The sequence below is a fragment of the Taudactylus pleione genome, unplaced genomic scaffold (assembly GCF_031769625.1).
Source record: "Taudactylus pleione unplaced genomic scaffold, aTauple2 ptg000610l, whole genome shotgun sequence".
Lineage (NCBI taxonomy): Eukaryota > Metazoa > Chordata > Amphibia > Anura > Myobatrachidae > Taudactylus > Taudactylus pleione.
The window spans coordinates 182632-205368 of NW_028285012.1; the positions used below are offsets into that span (position 1 = coordinate 182632).

Here is a 22737-nt window from a genome sequence, read left to right on the forward strand (position 1 = left end):
ATGTGAGATAATAAAAAGGTGACTATATAAGATAAAACCATATATATATTGAATTCAGTAAGTGTTCCATTTGCACACACTGTGCTCTGTGGCAACATATTACTGCACATTGTCATTATTATAGTGTTGCCAGCTCATCCCTAAAGGGGACATATTATATGATTGACAGATCATGGAAATATTTTCCACAAATCCTTTTATAGTAATGAATTGTAGATCAAAGAAAACATCCGGAAGACTGGTTTTGGAGTAAAAGTTGGAGCTCGCATAAATGTTTTTGTTCTAAGTGTCGGGTGTCGTACATGGTTGTATTCCATTATTTTAATGTTTTAAATTCCTTGTGCTCTTGAAAACCCGTTGTAACCTTTTTACAATATGGATGATTTTTGGATTTCAGTGTCCATATAATACAGCGAGGCCTGGAATTGGGACAACCCCCCACATAAAACCTGACAGGCGTGCTGGGCCAAAATTCAGGATATTTTGTCTTGTGTATTTAAGAATTCATTTTTTGCTTATTAATCTTAAACAAGAATTGAAACCCGACTTAATTATTGATGATTATTTCCTTTATAGAGGTGGGATACATTGACAGCTAAGCTGTATGGGGTGCAGAGGGAGGTGGTAGAGGTGGGCTTTAGCTATGGGCTGCTCCAGCACGAAGACACACGTATGGGCCGATTTAAACAGACAACTATCGCATACACAGTCAGATGCTGTCATCGCCCAACCGTATTTATAGGCCGCCGCCCACTCATGCCGCGACCAATTAAGTCCAACGAAGGGCAGTAAATGTCTGTCTGCATTCTTTGTGGGACAAACAGTGAATGTGTCACAATGGATTATACAGCATTGTGCTTTTTTATGTGCCATGGTGTAACGTGTGTTTTCCACACTTGTATTGCAGGCATATTCAGCAGCAATGATGTAGCAGCAACCTTTCCCAGTGCTTTATCTGGCTCCAGTACTCCTGTGTTTAACACCCATGTATCGCAGTGTGCTGCCACTCATTTACAGCACGGAGCCTCATCCCCATTGCCCTTCTCATCTACTGCTCCTGCCAGCACTACTACAACTCAGGTAAGCAGGCTCGTCTTTACTGCCATATTGTTCTGCACATCGCCCTGTCATCCTGCTGGGTAATCCGGCAGCCGTTTGTACATCACCATGGCTGCATGTGGCGATACTTTCCATTAGTACAGTTCTAATAAAACATTGTTTGCTGCTCCAAATCTTCTTGCCGAATAATGTATCTGACTGGTAGTATCTGTATTGGTGAGGGAAACGTGCACGGTCAGCATGGATTATTTGCATGATGATAACGAGACCTGGTAATTATGAAGAATGCTTGATGTGATCATGTGACGACTTGGTGTATTCGGCATCTCCCTCTCACACCTAGTTACTTTTCATGGGGAGGTGTTTTGTTTGTTATGGACCAATCATTTGTTGTGGCTGAGAATGATGTCATTACTAGGAGCTATGACTATGTGCTCTTACTGTGTGTTCATTTTCCTTCTTTTGGAATTCTATATACCGATTAATGTTTTTGTTTTGCTTATCTTATCATTTTGAGAAAATAATTTAAACGTAACTTAAACCCCTGCATGCACTCCCAATACAAAAAAAAAGTGTTGTTTTTTTTTTAGTGTGCATTTAGTTTTATCTTTCGGCATTAAAATGCAGATAATATGCATACGTGCCCCTAACCTTTTAAGGCTTGGCAATTTAAAATAAATAAATGTGATATTGTACATAGAAAATAGGAATGAACTTGTCAGAAATGTGGTGTTTTTTCCTTTTTTTTTTTTTTTTCCTTTTGCGGAACCAAAATTGTCAGTATATGTATTTTTAAAACCCATAAGAGACCTATCTGACAATGATGGTGCATACCCACGGTCAGATTTTGTGTTAGATCTGAACGATAACCATTTTAAAAATCGTTCATATCTGAAAGAAGATAGCGATATCTGACATCTGATGTGTTTGCGGTCAGATTTGGATGATTTCATTCATCTTAATACTGTCTGAAATCGTTCAAATCGTTTGTAAAATCGTTCATCTGACAGATCTGACCGTGTGTATGCACCATGAGGGGATCTCTAAAAAGCCTCTGGAACGTTAGTTTTAGTTTCAAGGCCCACAGTCGTTAATCCTTAAGCTGGGCATACACGTGCAGATAAAATGCCTGTCACAGACATTTTATCTGGCAGCCTGCCAGCCGCAGATGTCCGCGGCATACACTGTGAGATATTTCGCAGTGTATTAGACCCGTCATCTGCGCTCCGCCCCCGGGGGAGGAGACAATTCCCTGTTCCTTCCATGGGAAGGGACACAGGAAATATCTGTCAGCCGCGTCTGGGCATACACTGTCCAATCCAGCATGCCCGACCGAGCAATATTTAACCCTCGGTTGCCCGCACACTCTACAATTATCGGGGCGATCTGCGGATATAGGGCGGATCGCCCGGATAATTGTAGCGTGTATGGCCAGCTTAAGTTACACATGGTTGTAGATTGCTCTCTGTACAGACTGTTAGCAGCTGTGTCTGCTTTGTCATGCATTGGTCCCCTACACTCAGGTTATGCTGTGATGTCTCTGTCCTTGCTACTTAGACACTGCCGAACTGTTGTTTGGTGTTTATGTGGGAACTTTCTAAAGAAGACCAGTGGAGAAGGTGCCCATAGCAACCAAACTATATTACATTGTATAAAATAATAAGTAGAATCTGATTGGTTTCTATGGGGCAACTTCTCCTCTTTAGAACAATTGATGCATTTCTCCCATTATCTCTTATGCATAACAGCTTCATAAAAAGTTGTGCTGCACAGTGGCAAAGGCCACACTTCTACATGGAAACCCTGGGTACAACACTGCTGTGTGTGAGTGTGATAGCACACTACTATAGATGACGTGTCTCTTGGATTGCTATGTATCAGAAATGGACACAAGTGGCCTTTGTTTCATGACCATAATTATTATGGCACTCATTACTTAATATGATTAGTTGAAGTGGTATAAACTGGTGCTAGTTGGGTTTATCTGTAGCCCATATTGTAACTGGCTCAACCCAAAAGAAAAATAATGCAGCGATATTGTTACAATACCGAGTCAATGTTAGCATAAAGAAATACACTAGCAGGGAAGTCAGAAATACAATAGTGGTAAAGTGATAATAGAAATCACTTCCCTTTTAGTATTTGGAGCTTTTGTGGAGGAGCTCCCAAGTCAGATCCAGGGTATATAAAGGAAAATAAAAATAATGCATTAGTATAACACCTATTTACACTGGCTATTTTCTGCAGGGTCCATCCCTAGGGAACCACAGGGATACCATGGGGAAAATGTGGTTGGAGTGATCCAGGCACCAAACAGTTAAGCTTTCAGCTCCCAGGATGCCTCAGGTCCTCCTCCACATATACCCCTCCTCTGGCCACAGGCATTCAGTTTTGAGTTTGGTCAGAGGCAAGCTTTTTATGTTATGATTTTATTTATTTTTACATTAGAGCAAGCAGCATTAAATTTCCTTTCATATGATATATGAACCATTGCACTGCATGAAGTGTAACAGTTGTTATAAGCATTCGAAGTTGAAAAACATTCACATTTCAAAAAGTGTCTGCAATTTTGGCCACCAGTGTGTAAGAGATGAACAGCAACCACTATCATTGTTGTGCTAAAGCTGCTGATCTCAGGAGGTTTGGGTCTTGTCTCCCTGTATACCTCTCCCCAGAGGCCAGGTTATGGTTATATAGTTATCAAAATCCTACCAAGCCTTGTGCTTTGAGTAGTTGATTCATGGCCCATTGCAAGTATATTGTATATGCATTGTATGTGACTTGTGCTAGCTCTGCTGTGTTGTTACTGCCTTTATTTCTGTACAGTCAGGTATAACTAGCACTACTATTTCTCCTCAACCTTTTGCTACAGGTGTGTGGGGAATATTTTTTCTTTTTTGTGTGTTTTTTTTTTTCAAATTGTACTTCACATTTATTTATTTGTGAAGCTAGTCACATTTGCATTTATTTATTATGTCAAAGAATAAGGGTAAACGGGAAACTCAGGCCCCGGTGCTGGTTTCATGTAAAAGTTGTTTGGCGGGCTTGTCCCCTAAGGACTTTATACAGGATAGTTTCTGTACTGTTTGTTATAAAGAACCACCTAACCAGTCCAGTTTACCAGCCCCCCTGTACATGAGCCATCTTGGGTGTCCTCCTTGTCTCAGGTTATGACACAGCTAGTGGACCGTTTGGCTACTCCCACGCTGCCTCCCTTAATGGGATACCCACAGCAGTTCCAGTCTTCCTGGATGGATGTTTATGCCCACTCAAGTCAGAGTACGGCTCAGTCAGCTGCTGCATTTAAACAAATGTTGCAAGTGAACAAACCGGTAGTCACTAAAGCGCCTAAGCGGACAGTATCATTTTATCAGTCTGCTCAGAATTTAGATTCAGACGCATCATCTGAGGAATCAGATGATGCTCCGGGTTCTTCTCTAGGGTCTATCTCAGGAGAGGATGACCCTTCTTTGATGAGGCCGGTCATATCAATCCTAAATATACAGGATGATGAGCCAGCTCCTAGACCTAAGGCTCCAGTGTTTAAACACCAGAAGGTGGTAAAAGCTTAGTTTCCTAAGTCTGAGCAGCTAACTGAACTTATGGAAGAAGCATGGAGTAACCCCGATAAACAGTTCCATGTTACAAAAAGATTAGCATCTTAGTACATTCAGTAGGTTGGAAAGGATACAAAGTGGGAAGTCCCTCCTACTGTGGTTGCTCATGTGACACATTTTATTCAGGAGTGCTACGTTACCTATACCATCAGCATCTTCCCTTTAAAGATCCTACAGATAGAAAACTTAAAACATGTCTTACGTCAGTGTTTTCATTTTCTGGAGCGGTTACTCCACCAACTATTGCCACGGCTTGGATGTCCAAGGCTGTTGAAGAATGGACGGGGGCATTGGAAGATACTCTACCGAATGCTACCAGAGAACAGCTGACATATATCTCCCACATACAGGAACGGCCTCTTATTTGGGAGAAGCTGCAATAGATGATGCCCTCTTGGCTTCTAAAGCATCGGCAGCTTTGGTTGTTGCTCGTAGAGCCCTTTGGTTAAGGTCCTGGAAGGCAGATTCGGCATCCAAGAAGGCTCTGGAATCCTTACCTTTTTATGGAAACATACTTTTTGGAGCTGAATTAGATAAGATAGTGGCTATCCTGGCAGCCTCAAGATCTGCAGGTCTGCCATCAACAGCTACATCAAAGTCTAGGCAATCTTCTTTTCGGTCCTTTCGCCCTCAGGTAATAGCAAAAGGACAGACTTCCTCCAGACCGTCTAGCTCTCGCAGGACCACCAAGCAGCAAACCAAGAAGTGTTGGCTGTTCAGACGTCCAGCCTCTAAGCCGGATGACAAACCCTCTGCCTGATGGGGCGGTCCTCCACCTGGGGGATCCCAGGTTGGGAGGCTGACCTCTTCAATTTGCGGACTACTGGCATCAAACAACAACAGACGTCTGGGTGCGAGACATGGTCTCTCAGGGGTATGCTCTCACTTTCCGGAGGCATCCTTCCTGGAAGTTTTTTTTGTACAACTCCCCCATTAGATTCTATCAAGGCCTTTGCCCTTCAGGAGGCCATTTACTCCCTGCTGCGGGCAGGGGTGATAATCCCGGTTAATGTGGTTCAGTCTATTTCAGTCTATTTTTCGTTCAGAAACCAAATGGGTCTCATCGCCCTATTCTTAATATGAAAACCCTCACCAAGTTTATCCATGTACCCATGTTCCGTATGGAGACTCTTAGGCCAATTATTTTGGCAATGGAACCTGGGGAGTTTATGGCTTCACTGGACATTCAGGATACGTATCTGCATGTGCCTATTACGCCATTACACCAACAATTCTATAGGTTTTTGCACTTTCAGTTTGGTTCCAATGAAAGATTGCTTCTCTACTGGATGTTCAGGGTCTTCTCAGAGTGCAGCCACTCTTTGTCCAACCGGTGGCACGGCGGGATTTGTCTTTAGTTCTCAAGGGGTTAAAAGCGCCCCCATTTGAACCTTTGGACTCAGTGGATTTGAACTGGTTGACAGCTAAAACACTTTTTAGATAGAGCTTTCCTCCGTACACGGGTGGGTTACCTTCTAAGGTAGTGTCCTGTTTTCATGTCAATGAAGACATTGTGGTTTCAGCTTTTCAGTCTTCATGACCTTTCTGTAGGTGATGTGGTTTGTGCTCTCCGTATCTATGTGGATCGTACTAGCTCTTTTAGAAAATCAGACGCTCTTTTTGTGTTGTATGGTTTTCACAAACGAGGCTGGCCAGCTAGTAAACAAACTCTGGCTCGATGGTTGGGTATGACTATCTCTCAGGTTTACACGCAGACCGAACATTTTACCCGGTCTGCGGGACCATCGTGGGCGTTTTGTCGTGGTGCCTTTGCTGAACAATTGTGCAAGGCAGCCACGTGATTTTCTGTCCACACTTTTCTACGCTTTTGACACTTTTGCCTCTCGGGATGCTTCCTTTGGGCGGTAGGTTCTCCTTTCTGCTCAGGAGCGTCCCCATCCTTAGAAGGACTGCTTTAGGACATCCCCATGGTATCCCTGTGGATCCATATGGACCCTGAAAAAGAAAATAAGAGTTATGGTAGACTTACCTTTAACTTTTTCTACGAAGTCCATAGGCTCCACAGGGCACCCACCCTGACACACCCAGCCTACATTGGGTAATTTTTCTGTCTGTCTCGGATTCCCTCATCTTGTGTGCGAGTGTTTCTGGTGTACATGGTTCTTCCTTCTCCTCTTTCCTTCTCCCGCTTGGGCTTGTTTACAAAACTGATTGCCTGTGGGAGCTAAAAGCTTAACTGTTTGGTGCCTGGATCACTCCAACCACATTATCGCCCATGGTATCCCTGTGGACTCGAAGAAAGAGTTAACATAGGTATGTCTACCATAACACTCTTATTTTCTGTATTTAAGGTCTGGCAATATGAAGCATTTTCTGTGAACATCCCATTGGTCATCCTCTTCATACACACTGTATAAGTTGTTTGTTTGATGTGTCCTTTCCTTAATTATATGGAAACCACTTCTCTGCTTAGTGTGACGTCCATCTCATCCCATATAAATAAAAAATAAATTCATTGTAGGGCTATATCTTTAAAACAAGTTTGTTCCTGAAAAAGCATCATTATGTCACCGTATCAAACTAGACTGGATTACACAGGGGTGGACTCGTACTGGATAGCAGCATGTAAGTTCATAAACTGGTGTATTAGAAGGGTCTGGCTCTTTCTTTCCCTTCTCCTGTGATGTGCCATGCTGCATAGATAAAGTCACTGCACATCCCCTCATCCCATCAGAAGCCCTCTGTCATATAGCCGAGGACAGCTAGTGTATATTTTCATGTTAACAGCGCCAAGTATTGTAACAGCTTAATATATATTTGTTCATGGAGTACGTACATTGGTGAACCTATTAAATACACTTAGTGTCAGCCTGCTCCATCTAATGATTAGAAGTTTGCAGTATGCAGATAAACCATTATTAGTGTGATACCTAAATCTTCATGTCTAGCTCACTTGCTGCGTTACATAGTAGCCTCTCAGGAGTGGTGACATTATGGATGTAATAAGTGCTTACTTCAAAAGAAATAAACACATTGAAGGCAGATAAACTACCAGACCATAACTACGACTGATGCAATTCCCACCTCTGGGGGTTGCATCACTTGCAGGCTCCTACCTTAGTTCTCTGTTACTCAGTCACCTGGGACACCGCTGCTTTTACTCCTGTCGGCTGCTGCCAATCAGTATAATTTGGCACGGTAAAATCTCATACTTGCCGAGTCAGCTTTGGAGCTGTCTGCAAGCCACAGAGGTAGGAGGAGGTAAGGCTTGCATCAGTCCCTCGCAGTTCCTACCAAGGCATTGCCAGTGAAATATAATTACTAGGGTCTGCTAATCATTGCCGAGCATTAAATAAATTAATTAATTCAGATTTGTTATCATTAGTTTGAGTAACATCACCAGTCAGCATCAGTCATTGATAGGTTTCTTTTTTTTTTTTTAAATCCTGTCGATGCTACAATTCAGGTTGTTGTAGATGAAGAAGTTCAAACACAAATTTTCTCAAAATCTAAAAATGTAGTGTTGGGCTTGGTGCACAAGAAGGAGACTCACGTCCATCTGGCAAGTCCCCCTGAAGTAGATGAGACCCTTTCTCAAACAAGTAGCAGCGTTGTGGAAACCTCTCTCTGCTTAGCCTCATGAATCCTTAGGGCAGTTTGGAATCTAACGAGGGCAGGACCATGAGAGAGGGTTTGCAGTGCACGCCACCCAGGACTAGGAAAAAAATTAAATAACATAAAAATTAGTTATTAAGGTACCTAAACTAAGTCATTATCAATGGGCCAGTCGCCCTAAAATCCATGTTACCTTATGTAAGTGAGCATTGGCAAATATGTATTAACACAATAAATAATATTTGTGCTAAGGCTGCAAGTGAGCAGAAGGCTTTACAACGAATCAACCATAGGAGCTTTGGTCATAGGCTTATTGCAGAGCTAAGTGTAAACTACATGAAGAGCACATGTGATACTATGCAGTCTCCAGTATGCTATGAACTAAGGAATATGCAGAGATATATATTAACATAAATGCAAAGCTATATATAAAAATTTACCTAAATGCATAAAATTACGCTCCCCCCCCCCCATTCGAAGCTGCATTCCTCTTCAAAGTTTTGAGACCGACACAAATTCCCAGCGATAGACACTTATGATTACACAAGAATAGACATTTGCACAGAAGATTATATATAAATATCGTCTGTGTGTATATGTGTGTGTGTGTGTATATATATGTGTGTGTGTGTATATATATATATATATATATATATATATATATATAAAGATATAGAAATACTGGCGCACAAATTTTTTGAATCCCTTCTGTGAATAGTCTTGTGACAAACAATGTCACCAATTAATTCTTTGTGATATATGCGAATTGCGAAAAAAACACTCCTGATGATAACAGGTGGCTGCAATCTTCTAATGATCCGTATGGCCACGGGTAAACAAGGGTGCTGAAAAATAAGAAGACGTGCGCCTAATAGTGTAGTATTTAAATAACAGCAAATAGTGCTCAAAATAAGTAATGTGCGTACCAAACAAAAACTTTCAATAAAGCTTATCTGATGTCCAGGTCTCCCTCATATGGTCAGGAAACAACTGCCAATAGATTCCGGAGATAGGTACCCTCTTATATGGACCTTAAATGAAAAGGCTCCAGCCAAGCCCATACAGACAGGAAGTAGGCTGTGTAACAGGTTCTGGGTGACGGGGAGCTGTGGCTGGCGGGGTGAGCAACTATACAGGCTGGATACCCCCGATGTATGAATTAGAGGGTGAGTTCTGGTAACTTACAGAACAGGAGGGAGCTTATCTTTATATGCATCACTATTCGCTACATCTGGTACGCAGAAATATTTATTTACTATCCACTCTAAATGGCTGAAATTACTACACTATAATATATGTATGGGCTTGGCTGGAGCCTTTTCATTTAAGGTCCATATAAGGTCCATCAGATAAGCTTTATTGAAAGTTTTTGTTTGGTACGCACATTACTTATTTTGAGCACTATTTGCTGTTATTTAAATACTACACTATTAGGCGCACGTCTTCTTATTTTTCAGCATATATATATATATATATATATATCTTACCCTGCCTACACACCCACACTTGTATGAATGGACACACATTTACAGACACACTAATGGACATGAGTTATTTTTTGCATAGACAATGGCCAGATCACTTTTGCTTGTGTACCTGTTAGAAACAAAAGACTGTCACTATTTATGACGATAGTTTTCCATTTAAAGTTGTTTTTGCACTTTGCAGTTCACTTCTTTTAAAAATGTGTAAATATTTAATTACATGCGTACTTCCTAAACATTATTTGTTAATTAAGTTTGTTACGTTATCTTTAATTTTGTGTTTGAAGGATTGTAGCTAAGAAGAAAAATTGTATATGAATAAATTGTTCTTGCATATAATTTGTATTTCACTGTTTATTGTGCACCATTTCTCAGCTACATGTAGATAATCTTGCATGGGTCATTACTGCAGCCATATCAGATATTAAGAAGCCACGGAAAGGCGCTTACCCTCTTCTGTATGTGCACCCAATACATAATGCTGATAAATAGTTGGCTGTTGAACTGTTCTACAAAGTTAGTGTTTCTGTTGCTGACCACACACTGGGGGCTGGGGGCAGTCATTTTGCCATCTTCACTAATATCCAGCTGATCAATTTATTGGTTAATGGTGATATATCAAAATAGTGTAAAGAAAAGGGGGGTTAGCTAACAAGGCAGAACAATGATTGGTATGATCTTTTATGTATATGGTGCCACCAGGTGTCAGTAGGGCGATAAATTCAGCAAACAATTCAGTGATTCAGACAATTCAATATACACATGTTCAGACAGACGGGGGAAAAAATAAATGGTGAGACAGACAGCTAATTGAGTGACCATTAATACAGGAACACTCAGTGACCAAATGCCCTAGGATGGGCGGACAGGAAGGATCAAAGTCGCTGACTGTGAGTGGGTGTGCCCTGGAGACGAGGACAGTGCGAGAACTACGAGGCGGGAGGTCCAGCTTGTGAGAGTTTACAGTATAAAGCTGGGTACACACCTAATAAATATATCTGCAGATCAACTGATCTGCAGATGATGATTGTTCATACACACTGAACAACCATCATATGTCATATCCAGCAAGTGTACGGGCGGTTGGCTGACCGCCGTACACACAGCACGATGCACCAATATATCTGCAGATATATCTGCCATCCGCTGTGCATCACGGCCGACGCGATGTGTCTGTGAACGACGTCGGTTCACAGACACATCGCTGGAACACACTGGCCGACGCACAAAGAATATATAGGCCGATAATTGATCGGCCAATATATCTGCCAGTGTGTGTCCAGCATAAGGGATAAAAGTATTTGTATTGTGTTTTTTTAAAAAAAATAAAATTATCTTTTGCTTTGGGTACAGTAACATTTATAATTTATTGAAATAATATTTTGGATTTGCTCCTGTCTTAAATATGCATATTGTTTTTTGTTGTAAATACCGTAATCTGGTGTGTAGAATGGTGTGCCTCTCCCCATGTACACATTATTATTATTGTTATTATACGGGCAATATATCTAGTGCATGGTCTGGTGTGTACAAGACTATATGCCTATGAATGACAATGTTCAGACATATCTCAACTGTCCTGCAGCACAGCCAATATCTCTTGCAGATATATGGGCATGTCTGGCAGTGTGTACGGGCGACACGACCATCCATACACTTGCTGCAAGGACTGCAAATGCCCGCCCAGTTGTGATGTCAGCGCAGACGCTTCAGCTGAACGAGTTTATAAGTGTGTATGGGTCGGCCTGGTGTGTACCCAGCTTTAGCTGATCATACATTCTTGAAGAAAAATAAAATAAACAGTTAATGGATAAACCCAATAAGAAACAATAAAATCAGTGGACTTAGGGCTCAACTAAATATGAAACATGTACTTACCACCACTAACCCTCCCCCCCCCCCCCCCCCCCCAAATGGCTGCAGTTGTTCCACGTAAAACGTGTGTTTTTCACATCTGTAGCAATGTTGTCAAGTCCTCTGTTCTATGAAATTCCCTTTGGATGGATGGAGAAGCTCACAGGGGAGGGGATCTGACACCCGTGCCATGAGTCTGAGTCCCTCTTCTTGAGCTGAAGAAGAGGCTTTAGTGATTGCCCTGTTACAGCCATCAGTGTACCTGCTGGCACGGAGTTTTTTTTGGTATCGAACAGATTTTCCACCCAAAACTACATTTAAAAAATAATAATTCTAAGACAGTGAGTGCCAGATAGATCTGTTACTATAGTGTTCTTAATCCAGATTTAGTTTATATTTACTATCTGTCTATCCATTTTTCCGTCTATCTTATATAAAATATTACAAATATTTCATTATTACTTCAGTAGTGATAGTAAAAAATCCCTGAAATGCGCTTTTATGCTTTCTGAACGTCTCCATATTTTAGTGAAGAAATAAATTGCCCAGCACTGTAATTTGCTGCATTAGATTAAAGCAAGCCATCCTTCCAGCAGTACACTTCTATTTTGTTCTGGTGAGTTTTTTTTTTTTTTTTTTTTCCATTTTAATCTTATCTGGTATTCATTGTTCTCTGCAATATCTATTTAAACTAATTATGCTGCAATCATTTGTCAAACAAAACATGTAGCTGTTTACATACAATCACAAGAGATTTGGCTAAAGAAAGAAGAAAAGAAGAAGCAGGCGTTCAGTTGCTGGAGGTTCCTTAAAATCCCCAACTTTGGAAATACTTTTATCTGACATAAATGACCATTAACCCATTCGCTGCAGATGAAGAGTGGGACTCATCCTCTGCAATTTATGTGTATATACAGATGACAAGTCCCACTCATCCGCATGGAGGGGCTGGCACAAAACAAAAACTACCTTCCCCACCGCTCTGTTGAGGACTGCTCCTGGCAGGGGAGCCGGGTTCTGACGTCTGTGCGCATTTTCATTTTAACTACAGGGGTTTCTTTTTTTGTCAACACCTATACGTTGCGTTATGCAAGATTCAATTTTTTTCTTTTTTTGGGGCATTGGTTGGGTGCAAGTGCTGCGAAGCATCCCCATACCTGAATGGTCTCAGGATGCTTTACTGTTGGCATGACACAGGACTGATGGTAGCGCTCACTTTTCCTTCTCCGGACAAGCGTTTTTCCAGATGTCCCAAACAATATGAAAGAGGATTCATCAGAGAAAATAACTTTACCCCAGTCCTCAGCAGTCCAATCCCTGTATCTTTTGCAGAATTTCAGTCTGTCCCTGATGTTTTTCCTGGGGAGAAGTGACTTCTTTGCTGCCCTTCTTGACACCAGGCCATTCTCGAAAAGTCTTCGTCCTGTGTCATGCCAACAGAAAAGCATCCTGAGACCATTCATGTGTGGGGTTGCTTCTCAGCCAAGGGAGTGGGATCACTCAAAATTTTGCCTAAGAACAAAGGCCTAAAAACACTGAAGCAGCAAACTTTGAAAATAAATACTTTTGTCAGTCTCAACTTTTGGCCATGGCTGTCTAATTTGTGTGGATGACTTCTAACGTTGGAAAATGGCCTCAGTGAAGGGTAAGAAAACCATCAGCAGCAAAAGGGACATGTCATGTGAACACCGTAGATTACTATTTACATAATGACTAGCACAGTGGTGTCAAACTCGTGGCCATCCATCTGCAGTGGAACTACATATCAAAGGATGCACTGCTGCAGTTTTGCTATTAGGGCATGCTAAAACTGTGGCAGGACATGCTGGGATATGTAATCCCACAACAGCTGGATGGCCAGGAGTTTGACACCCCTGGGTCATTAGTAGATTGTCGCGTTGAATACTGGTACATTCCAGAGAATTGTTGTGATACAGTCCCACATATTTATGTAAAAAATTTAAACTTATAAAAAAATGTTTGAAGTGTCTGAAGTCAAGAAAAAATATTCTGCTTAGAATATGCCATAAAAGTTGAATACAGACATTATGACATTAGTGAGAGCTGCCATTATGCAAAGGTAAAACAAGTAAGTATCCTAGTAGCTTGCAGTAGAGCAGTGCCCTTAGTGGGTAAATGGTGGTACAGAATGCTACTATATATACAGGTTGAGTCTCCCATATCCAAAATGCTTGGGACCAGGGGTATTTTGGATATCCAAATATTCCGTATTTTGGAATATTTGCATATCATAATGAAATATCTTGGGAATGGGACCTCAATATACGCACAGAATGTATGTATGTGTTATATACACCTTATACACACAGCCTGCAGGTCATTTTATACAATATTTTCAATAATTTTGTGGCCCAAACAAAGTTTGTGTACATACATAAAATTCAGTTATGTTTAATATAAACCTTATACACACAACCTGAAGGTAATTTTACACAATATTTTTAATAATTTGTGCCTTAGACAAAGTTTGTGCACATTGAACCATCAAAAATTAAAGGTTTCATTATCTCAGTCATGTAAAAATAATTCCGTATTTCAGAATATCTAGATATGGGATACTCAACCTTTACAATATTTTAATAGTTTTGTGCCTTAAACAAAGTTTGTGTACATTAAACCATCAAAAATTAAATGTTTCGTTGTCTCATTCATGCTAAAAAAAAAAAAAAAAAAAAAAATCTGTATTTCGGAATATTTGGATATGGGACTCAACCTGTACGAAGAGTTATATTAAGGGATCATACATAAAACCCGGAATTGCCATTTTTTTTTTTACGATGAGAATTTTGTAAAAACAGCAGGGATGTACAATTTTGCGTCAGACAGGAATATTTTTAATGAATAGTGAAATATGTAAAAAAGATATTAAAATCTTAGCTACTTTTAGTTTTCTAGCTAATATTTGCTGATTCTACCTCATTACTGTTTACTGTCACCTTGCTTTTTCTACGTAGTGTTTACATATTGACTGTTCTACTTTTTGTCTCATATTCACACCTGTAGATTTACGTACTTTCACTGCAGTCATGCCCCTTAATCCACAGCTCGCTGACCAGTTCTAACCTTCATTGCGAAGCAATCTTATTTTTTTTTTACCGTTAAATGTCATGTTTCCGTGTAATGTCCTCACCACACCCCTGACACTAAGTACTGACAGTCCTTCAGCCTTGATGACTGGAAGAATCTTCGGATCTCTCCAGGGCTTAAATCAAGGAAGGCCGCAGCCCTCCAGACCGAACGCCGGGCTTGAAATACAAATGTTGCATGATCGCATTGGAATCCATCCAGTGTTTTCTGTTTCTGGCTTCCTGCTCTCCAACTATGGGAAATTGAAATTGACAGGCACTGAGCGCAAACCCATCGGGACCGACTTTCCTGGGAGTGTATTAGTACGAATTCGGCATCTCTGTGCGCTGTCACATGTAGGAAAACAGCGGCCTGTGTTATAGCTGCAGTGTAAATGCATTGTTTCTGGAAGTAAAGAATAAAACTGCCAAAAAAAGATCTTCCACATAAAAGCAAATTATATATAGATCACTTTCCAAATGTCATTTTTGCTAGATAAATATGAGATCGAGATTTTGTGCTCTGTAATTGTGACAATACACCATAATTGTCATCGTACTATAAATGTAAACACTTTAACCGTGCCAAGCACAAGAGCCTTGCAGGCCAACTGAGCTTGTGGAGTGAACTCCTTTTCTGCAGGCATTTTCGTGTAGGAAGAGGTCAGGGAGTAGGGTAAAAGCAAAAGGAATTTGCAGCTGGGGGGGGAATTCTTAGGTAACATGTGACCCAACAGGAAGAACAAAGGCGTCCCAGTACTAGAGTAATCCTGTATTCCGTCTAATTAAAATCCTTCCAATCTTATTTTAGCCCTTGTCCCAGTAAGATTGGCTTCACATTTAAATCATCATTCAGCCGGAGTGAAGTGAAGGCAGTTGCATGGTCTTGTACAGTGCTGCATGCTGAGACAGCTGCATCTTGTGTTTTGCTCTTAGCCGTAAATGCTTTTTGCCTCCTAGCTGAAGCTTATTTAGTATGGCTTATCTGGTGCTCCTGTAGCAACCATCAGTCTCCAGGCAACCCAGCCGAATTGACCTCTTCATTGAACTGAGTGTTGCAGGACCTCAATTTAGCTGCCTAAAACAATAGTGACGGAGGCGAGTTTGAAGACCATATTGTATAAAAGGAGGTCTGGTCCTTTTCTTTTCTGTTTCCCCAGGTCCCCCCGCCCCCAATGATTCCAAGCTATTTAACCTTAAATCGAAGATGCACTTTTTAATACCAAAGACAAGTTTGAGAGATTTATACTCCATTGTTTACTTTTCACATTTTGTTTTACCCTTTTATGTTTTGCACACTCTAATCTGGGTAGTGTGTGGGTGGTTTTATAATAAAAAAAATATATAAATGTATGTGTATATGTATATATATGTATATATGTGTGTGTGTATGTATGTATGTATATGTGTGTGTATATATATGTGTGTGTGTGTATATATATATATATATATATATATATATATGTGTGTGTGTGTATATATATATATATATATATATATATATATGTATGTGTGTGTGTGTGTATATATATATATATATATATATATATATATATATAATGTGTGTGTGTGTCTCTTAATGTTAAATTAGTATTTGGGCTTTTTCTTTCACTCTGATTTGTGTACAGAAATTCTAGTATATGATCCGTGGGCCTCATGCTGAATTACAGATAAAATGTTAGTGCTATATAGTCTGAAAGAATTAAAAAAAAAAAAAAAAAAAAAAACGACACTAATGTGTAGAAGAGAGGTGTGTGTGTGTGAAAAAAAATGTGTGTCAATTTAAGTGTGACTTGTTGCCCTATTTATAGCAGAACAAATTCACATTGAACTTAAATAATAAAAAGCTGTTATGGCGTAAAATAAGTAGTAATAAGATGCTGTCGCAGGAAAATTGCGTGATCCGATTTTTACTCCATTACAGTGGCCGGTGGCTTTTCATGTCCATGTAGCTGATCATCTCTGTATAAAGTTATTGCATTTTTGTACGTCATTTTTTTTCTTTATTTGCCACAATGCACTGTATGTAAATGTTTGGTACTGATCTTATCATACATAGTAACATTACACAAATGTGTAATATAGGGAAAGATATCTAACTCTACAAATGCATAATCTGTATTGTCCTAATATGACCTTCATATAAATAAACTGGCTGTAAGGCCTTCCACACAATATGCATTTAGCTAGAGTATAATTACCTTATGTAAAGCAGTATTTAGCTGAAGGTGTACTCGTTTATTTATTTCTCCCACTGTAAAATAGTGCACCGAGTGTAGTACGGCACATGGGAAGATGGTTCCTGCTCTGGATAAATATGATAAATGTTATTTTATGGAGTCATCGCATAATGGTAACCGTGATGGAATGACACTGAACTGGACACAAGCTGTCTGTGGACTTAAAATGTGGTTTAAGTAGTGTGCCTGTCAGTTCTATTGTCTGCTCTCCAGAAATCTCCCTCTTCCTGATGTCATCGAGATGAGTTTAATAGCATGTCAAGTTCCTAATTTCTGACAGCTAATTCCGTGCCAGAACAACACAGTCACTAATGTAAGAAACAATTCAACTAGACTTGTCATTGGGTCAGGTCCATTCTTCTGCAAATGTGTGCCTAGGCCACAGAAGTATAATGTATTAAGAAAATGAGAGTACAAATGAATATGTGTGTACAAATGTATACCTCACTCACAAATTGTGTAGGGAAGTCGGAAATAGTCTACATACATCGAAGCATACAGGCGCACACACGTATACATATATTTATAAATGGTCTCTTATGAACACCTATTGTCAAGCTTTGCAGAATGTCAGGGCTTTATAAATAAAGAATCACGGTACTTGCAGCGGCACAGCCAGGCCTCTGGGCCTTTCCGTCAATTATCAACCCATAGAGCTGCACTTCTAGCTCTCACGCTCCAGTTCATATAACACTAAGCTCGTGTAGTTTCTCATTTAAGTTTCTGCTCATTCTTTGTATTGGTTTTAACTTTTAAAATCTCGCACAAAGTATGTTTCTCCGTTAAACAAAACAACATATGGGTCGCAGCCTCTAGCAGTCTTGTGATTTGTAAACATATTTGCAGTTTCCTGTCAACCCATCCAGTTCCTCCAGCTATTCTGCAACATTAGAGATTCATGCCCCATCCATTGCTTCTAGATGCTGATTTGTTGGTCACAATTTACATCTCAGACATTGGGTCCAGTCATATAGCAACACGCGAGCGTCACTTAACCAAAATAATGATAATCATTACATGTTATTTTGGTGAGGAAAATCCGCTTTTTTTCAGGAATTGTTTCTTGTTTGCAGTGGAAACAAATAAAGTACTAGAAAAAAAAAAAAGAAGAAGCAGCAGCAACCTTCTATTTGTCAGCATTGCACTTTCCGTCCGGGTCCTCGGCTTATTCTCTCTCAGTGATACAATGTAGTGACAGAACAGGAAGCGAATAATCTGCTTGACCCCATCGCCTTATGAGCAGGATAAACAATGCAACTGGATAAATAAGCGCTTTTTAGCCAAGGCAACGGATCTTCAGAGATTTCTAAGGGGTTTCGACATGGTTTCTATTAGGTGTCACATCTGATATTGGGTACAGGAAAGAAAAAAACTTACGGAGACTTGTAGCTGGAGGAAAAAAGTGCAGAGGATTGAATGGAGCTCTCTTCTGCAATTGTATCGAGCCAATGGAACTGTCTCTGCTCCAGTGCAACAAAATCTCCCGCTATATATCTATAGTAATAAAATAAGAGGCTTATTGATAGTATATAAACTGATTAAAGCAGTCTCAAAGTCGCTTTTTCATACATGGGATGGCACCAGAGACTACGGTGGCGGAGAGTTCAGTATGGTTTAAGTACAATGAAATCCCACCCCCTTCTTTATGGAAACTCGACTTGTGGGCATTCAGCATTAGCCTAAACAATGGCTCTGAATATGTTAAGCCCCTAACAATTAGGGAGCAGTTTGGGGCATTGAATAATGTCGAATGATGCAATTGAACCTGACAGCTTGAACAGTCAGCCCCCTCATGGGACCTGAAAGTTGTTCACACTTGGCTTCATCTCTCATCACACGCTGAGTATTAAAGCCCTACTTGTCGGGAGCTGAGGCAAAAAAAACGAGGGGCCTGCTGAAGAAAATATTTTGTGTTGTACAAATTTAACCCCACGGTACCCCCCCCCCCCCTTTATACAATTCATCCTGGTAGATTTGTTCGAAGTGTAAGTGGAAATGTATGGGGTTCACCTCCGACGGTCTTAAGTGATCTCCCGCATCGGTTGACTTTTGACTTGTCATTTCAAGACTACCTGACAGTGACCAACCTTGGTTTGAGGTTACCAAAAGAGGCTGCTTTTTTTTTTTTTTTTTTATTTAATTCTCATATTTTATAATAATACATGTATTTATGTCAAGTTTATATTTTCAACCAGTCAGAGAAACTCCAAGTAAAAAATAACCAAGATTAACCAAATTTAATTTGCAAAGTTTTTGTATTGTGTGTGATTACACTTGGACAATGGCTATTCTGAAATGAAAATTGCAGACTGGTATATTGAAAGTGATTTCACTAAAATTCCTCCGACCTTTCAATGTCTAGAAAGTTCATCGTGATAAGATCACATGCAAGGGTTATCGTGTTTTAATGGCGGTGTGTGCTATATAAATAACTTAACAAATTAATATAAGTGGTGGCAAAAACTGTTGTATGTTTTTATTTTACATGAAGCACACTGATTCTTGGCTATATCACATCTATAAACCATTCTGAAATAGTTTATGGAACAACAGTCTGTGTGATCTTAATATTGTACCAGGAGCATCTATGAAATATAATTACATTGGCTAGTACTACGGAAACATTACTATTTTTGACTAAGTTTCATTTTCAGCTGTTCTAATTTATTAGAATAAATGTTATTTTACATTTAGTGGGTCTTACACTAATGAAGCCTCAAAATATCAATACATGTTACAAGTGACCACCTTTTTTAGAATTTGAACTAGTGCAAAGTGTTCCGTCACTAGGTACTTTATTCCAAGGCACTATGTAATAATCCGTAAGCGATTTCAAGTGACTTCACTGCAGGTTTCTTACTTTTATTGATCCCTTTAATCAAAATATGTGTACTTTGAAATCATTTTAAGTAGAGTAGACCTGTAACCCATAGCAATTAAGCAGGTTCTACTTATTTTTTTCCCACTGTTCAGAAAATTTTAATAATTCATTTGATTGCTGAAAAAAAAATTGTAAAATTTTAAATTTGAATACCATTGGAAACATTGCAGTGTAATTCTTCCCGAGAGCTGAGCGAAACTGTTGCAGGAATTTTTTTTCCATTCAGAGACATCCGTTTTCCTAAAGTGCCATCCATTGTTAGGAGCCAGAAATAGCCGATTTCAGCTGTGGAATTTTCCAGCTTGTTGGAATCCTGTGCCCTTAATGTGTATTGACAGGATGATTGCACTTTGTTTAATAAATGCTTGCTGTGGCCTGTTTTTACTGTGAGCGAAACATGAATCTCCCGCTTCACATTTAATCCCTGCGCTGCCATTAGACCCGCCATGCAAAGGTGTTAATAATGCACAACTTAAATATTTATTACTTTTTAGTTCTAAGTGTGCTGGAGTTTGCCTGCCACCTTTTTAAGGTGTTTTTTTTTTATATTTTCAACTGATATTTATAAAATTTAGTCCTGAATTTAGTCTTGGAGCCATTCATGCAGTTGGTAGTGCATCAAATAAATGCAGATTGATATGTGATAATATGGTGGAACATATAAATATCAACCAAAATTACATTTTGCCTAGCATCACTAATACATGAAAATTCTATGTTTCCAAAGGAGACTTCATTAAATGGATTGTGCACTCGATAATATTGTACATATGCATTTTACCACCTACCTCGCGCATGTTTGAATTGAAAGGTTTTTAAAAACACTTTTTAGAATATCCGGATGCTGGTTTAACACGTCCTCTGGCTGCTCTGGATTCCTCCCCAGACTTCTCTGTCCACAGTGCAGCAATCTCTAATGTCTACGTTAGCCAATTACAGTACAGTAAGGAATGGGTGTGTTTCAGAATCCACATCATGGTGAGGCTTGCCCAAGCCATCAGACTGGAGGCTTCAGTGCCTGCATCTTCTAATAACATTTTGTGTGTTTAGTGGGCTGCTAAATGCTAGTGCGTTATTGAGGGGAAGATCTGGGCTGTGAAAAATAATGTTGAATTCAGCAGCCAGTTCATCCGGCCTTGGCGCCAGTAAGATATATTAAGGACAGGGTAGAAGTGTTTAAGTTGACATCCAGAGAAATGACTGTTAAAAGTTGTGTATCCGCCTCAAATGTGTAGGTGTTTTTGCTACCTGGCTCTAGGTATATATTTGGCCTTTAGGCATTCCATTATGACACCTACTAACGGTTAAGCTGGATGTATCTCTCAAGCTGATTTTTGCTCACAGCCTATGGCAGTACGACCAGAAATTCTGTTTTAAATTGTATCTCATGTCCCTGTTTTGCATCCATTTAATCCTGATTTTTTTTTTTATATATATATATTTTTTAAACTGGGTGGGGGGGGGTTGTTTTTTCATGGAGGATAGGGGCTACTCGCACAAACGGAATTTCCAATGCCTAAACTTTGGTGTAGCTGCTTATGCTAATTATGTCTTTAAACACAGTTTGCATGCCACTTACAATTTCGGTAGTTATGCTAATAAATGACAATATTGTCAGCTTGGCTAATGTACATCTGTGTATTTTGCTTTTGCAGCGTAGAGTCCCGTGGCAGGTACAATGTTACTTTATGACGCAAGGTGCGTCAGGTGTATAGTTTTGTATGATGTGGACACTAGCCGGCAGCGAAGGGGTGAAAATAGCCACACATTGGTCAAGCAAGATGAGCAGCACACTATAGTCAGGAACAGTGACTCGGAGGAGATTGAGGAGTGTGTGGAACAGCAGGGGCTTGTTACCATTCCCTTCACCGGCAAGTGTCAAGAACCGTCCTTAGGAATTAGCGTATAGCCTGTCAGTGTGACATTAGCATAAGATGGCAATCAGGGTAAGTGTGTTTTTAAGTAATGCGCTCACTGATTTGTATCCAGCTCCTCTTCCTGATGCAGTGTTCCCTCTATGTGACATCAGCTTGGAGCAGGGAGCAGCATTATAAGGAGTCCCTTAGAATACAATTAGTAAGCAGAGTGAGACCCTCACAATAAGAGCAGGTACCAGCATAAAGACATTGGAAGAGGTGGGCAAAGTTTTAGTATTACAAAATAGTGGCTGCTCAGATCAACCTAATGGTCTCTCACAGGTGCATGAAAGGCAGGGGTTTAATCTAAGCAAGAAAAGAAAATCCCCCAGCACACTGCAAAAGACCAGCAATAAGATGAATACTACATGATTCTAAGAATTCAGAGATCTTTTGTTGCATTTTTTTCATCCTTTAATGCATACGTGAAACACAGGATGGTAAAGGTATGAATAGAAAAGTCAGTCTTTTGCTTGTATATTCAGATCCAAATGCTCTGCATCATGCATATTAATGTTCGAGACAGACTTAAGCACTGTATAATTGTCCATCCTACAGCGATATTTGTCTGCGGATAGCTTATTAGTGGACTTAGAGCACGCTCTGTATAAAAGCTAAGGCGTTTTCTGTATAGCCAGTGTCAGATTAGATTAATGTTGAATATTATAGGCTGTATTGATTGGTCACACTATCCTGTGTTTATCATTTTTTTTAAATATATAGAAGAGGGCAGATTGAAAAGTAATAAGACTGCCTCTGTTTTTCTGTCCCATAGGTAGATGTGGCAAAGCTATGCTGGTTATTGTGAAGCTCATACATCAATGTGTCTGAACCTTCGGTTTGACTGCCGTAGTCATCTTTGTTTCTTTGGGCACAGCGAGTGGAAGATCTCCATACGTTTTGTCATGGCGGTTGAGGAAGACGTGTCTGAGATTACATCAGAGATGTGTGATGAACTCTGTGTGAAACTTGGAAAAAGCGGAAATGTTTCCGTACACTGGACTGTTGTTTGGATTCCGGATTA

General features: G+C 39.9%; 1 protein-coding gene across 10 annotated transcripts in view; it reads left to right on the forward strand.

The window, feature by feature from the left end:
- MLLT10 (MLLT10 histone lysine methyltransferase DOT1L cofactor) overlaps positions 1-22737 on the forward strand; it is a 163630-nt gene that overhangs the window by 108453 nt on the left and 32440 nt on the right. For all 10 annotated transcript variants that reach the window (XM_088454236.1, XM_088454237.1, XM_088454228.1 and 7 more), the window contains one exon: positions 908-1080. In XM_088454236.1, the coding sequence (XP_088310362.1) occupies positions 908-1080 (173 nt within the window). The remainder of the gene's footprint in view (positions 1-907; positions 1081-22737) is intronic.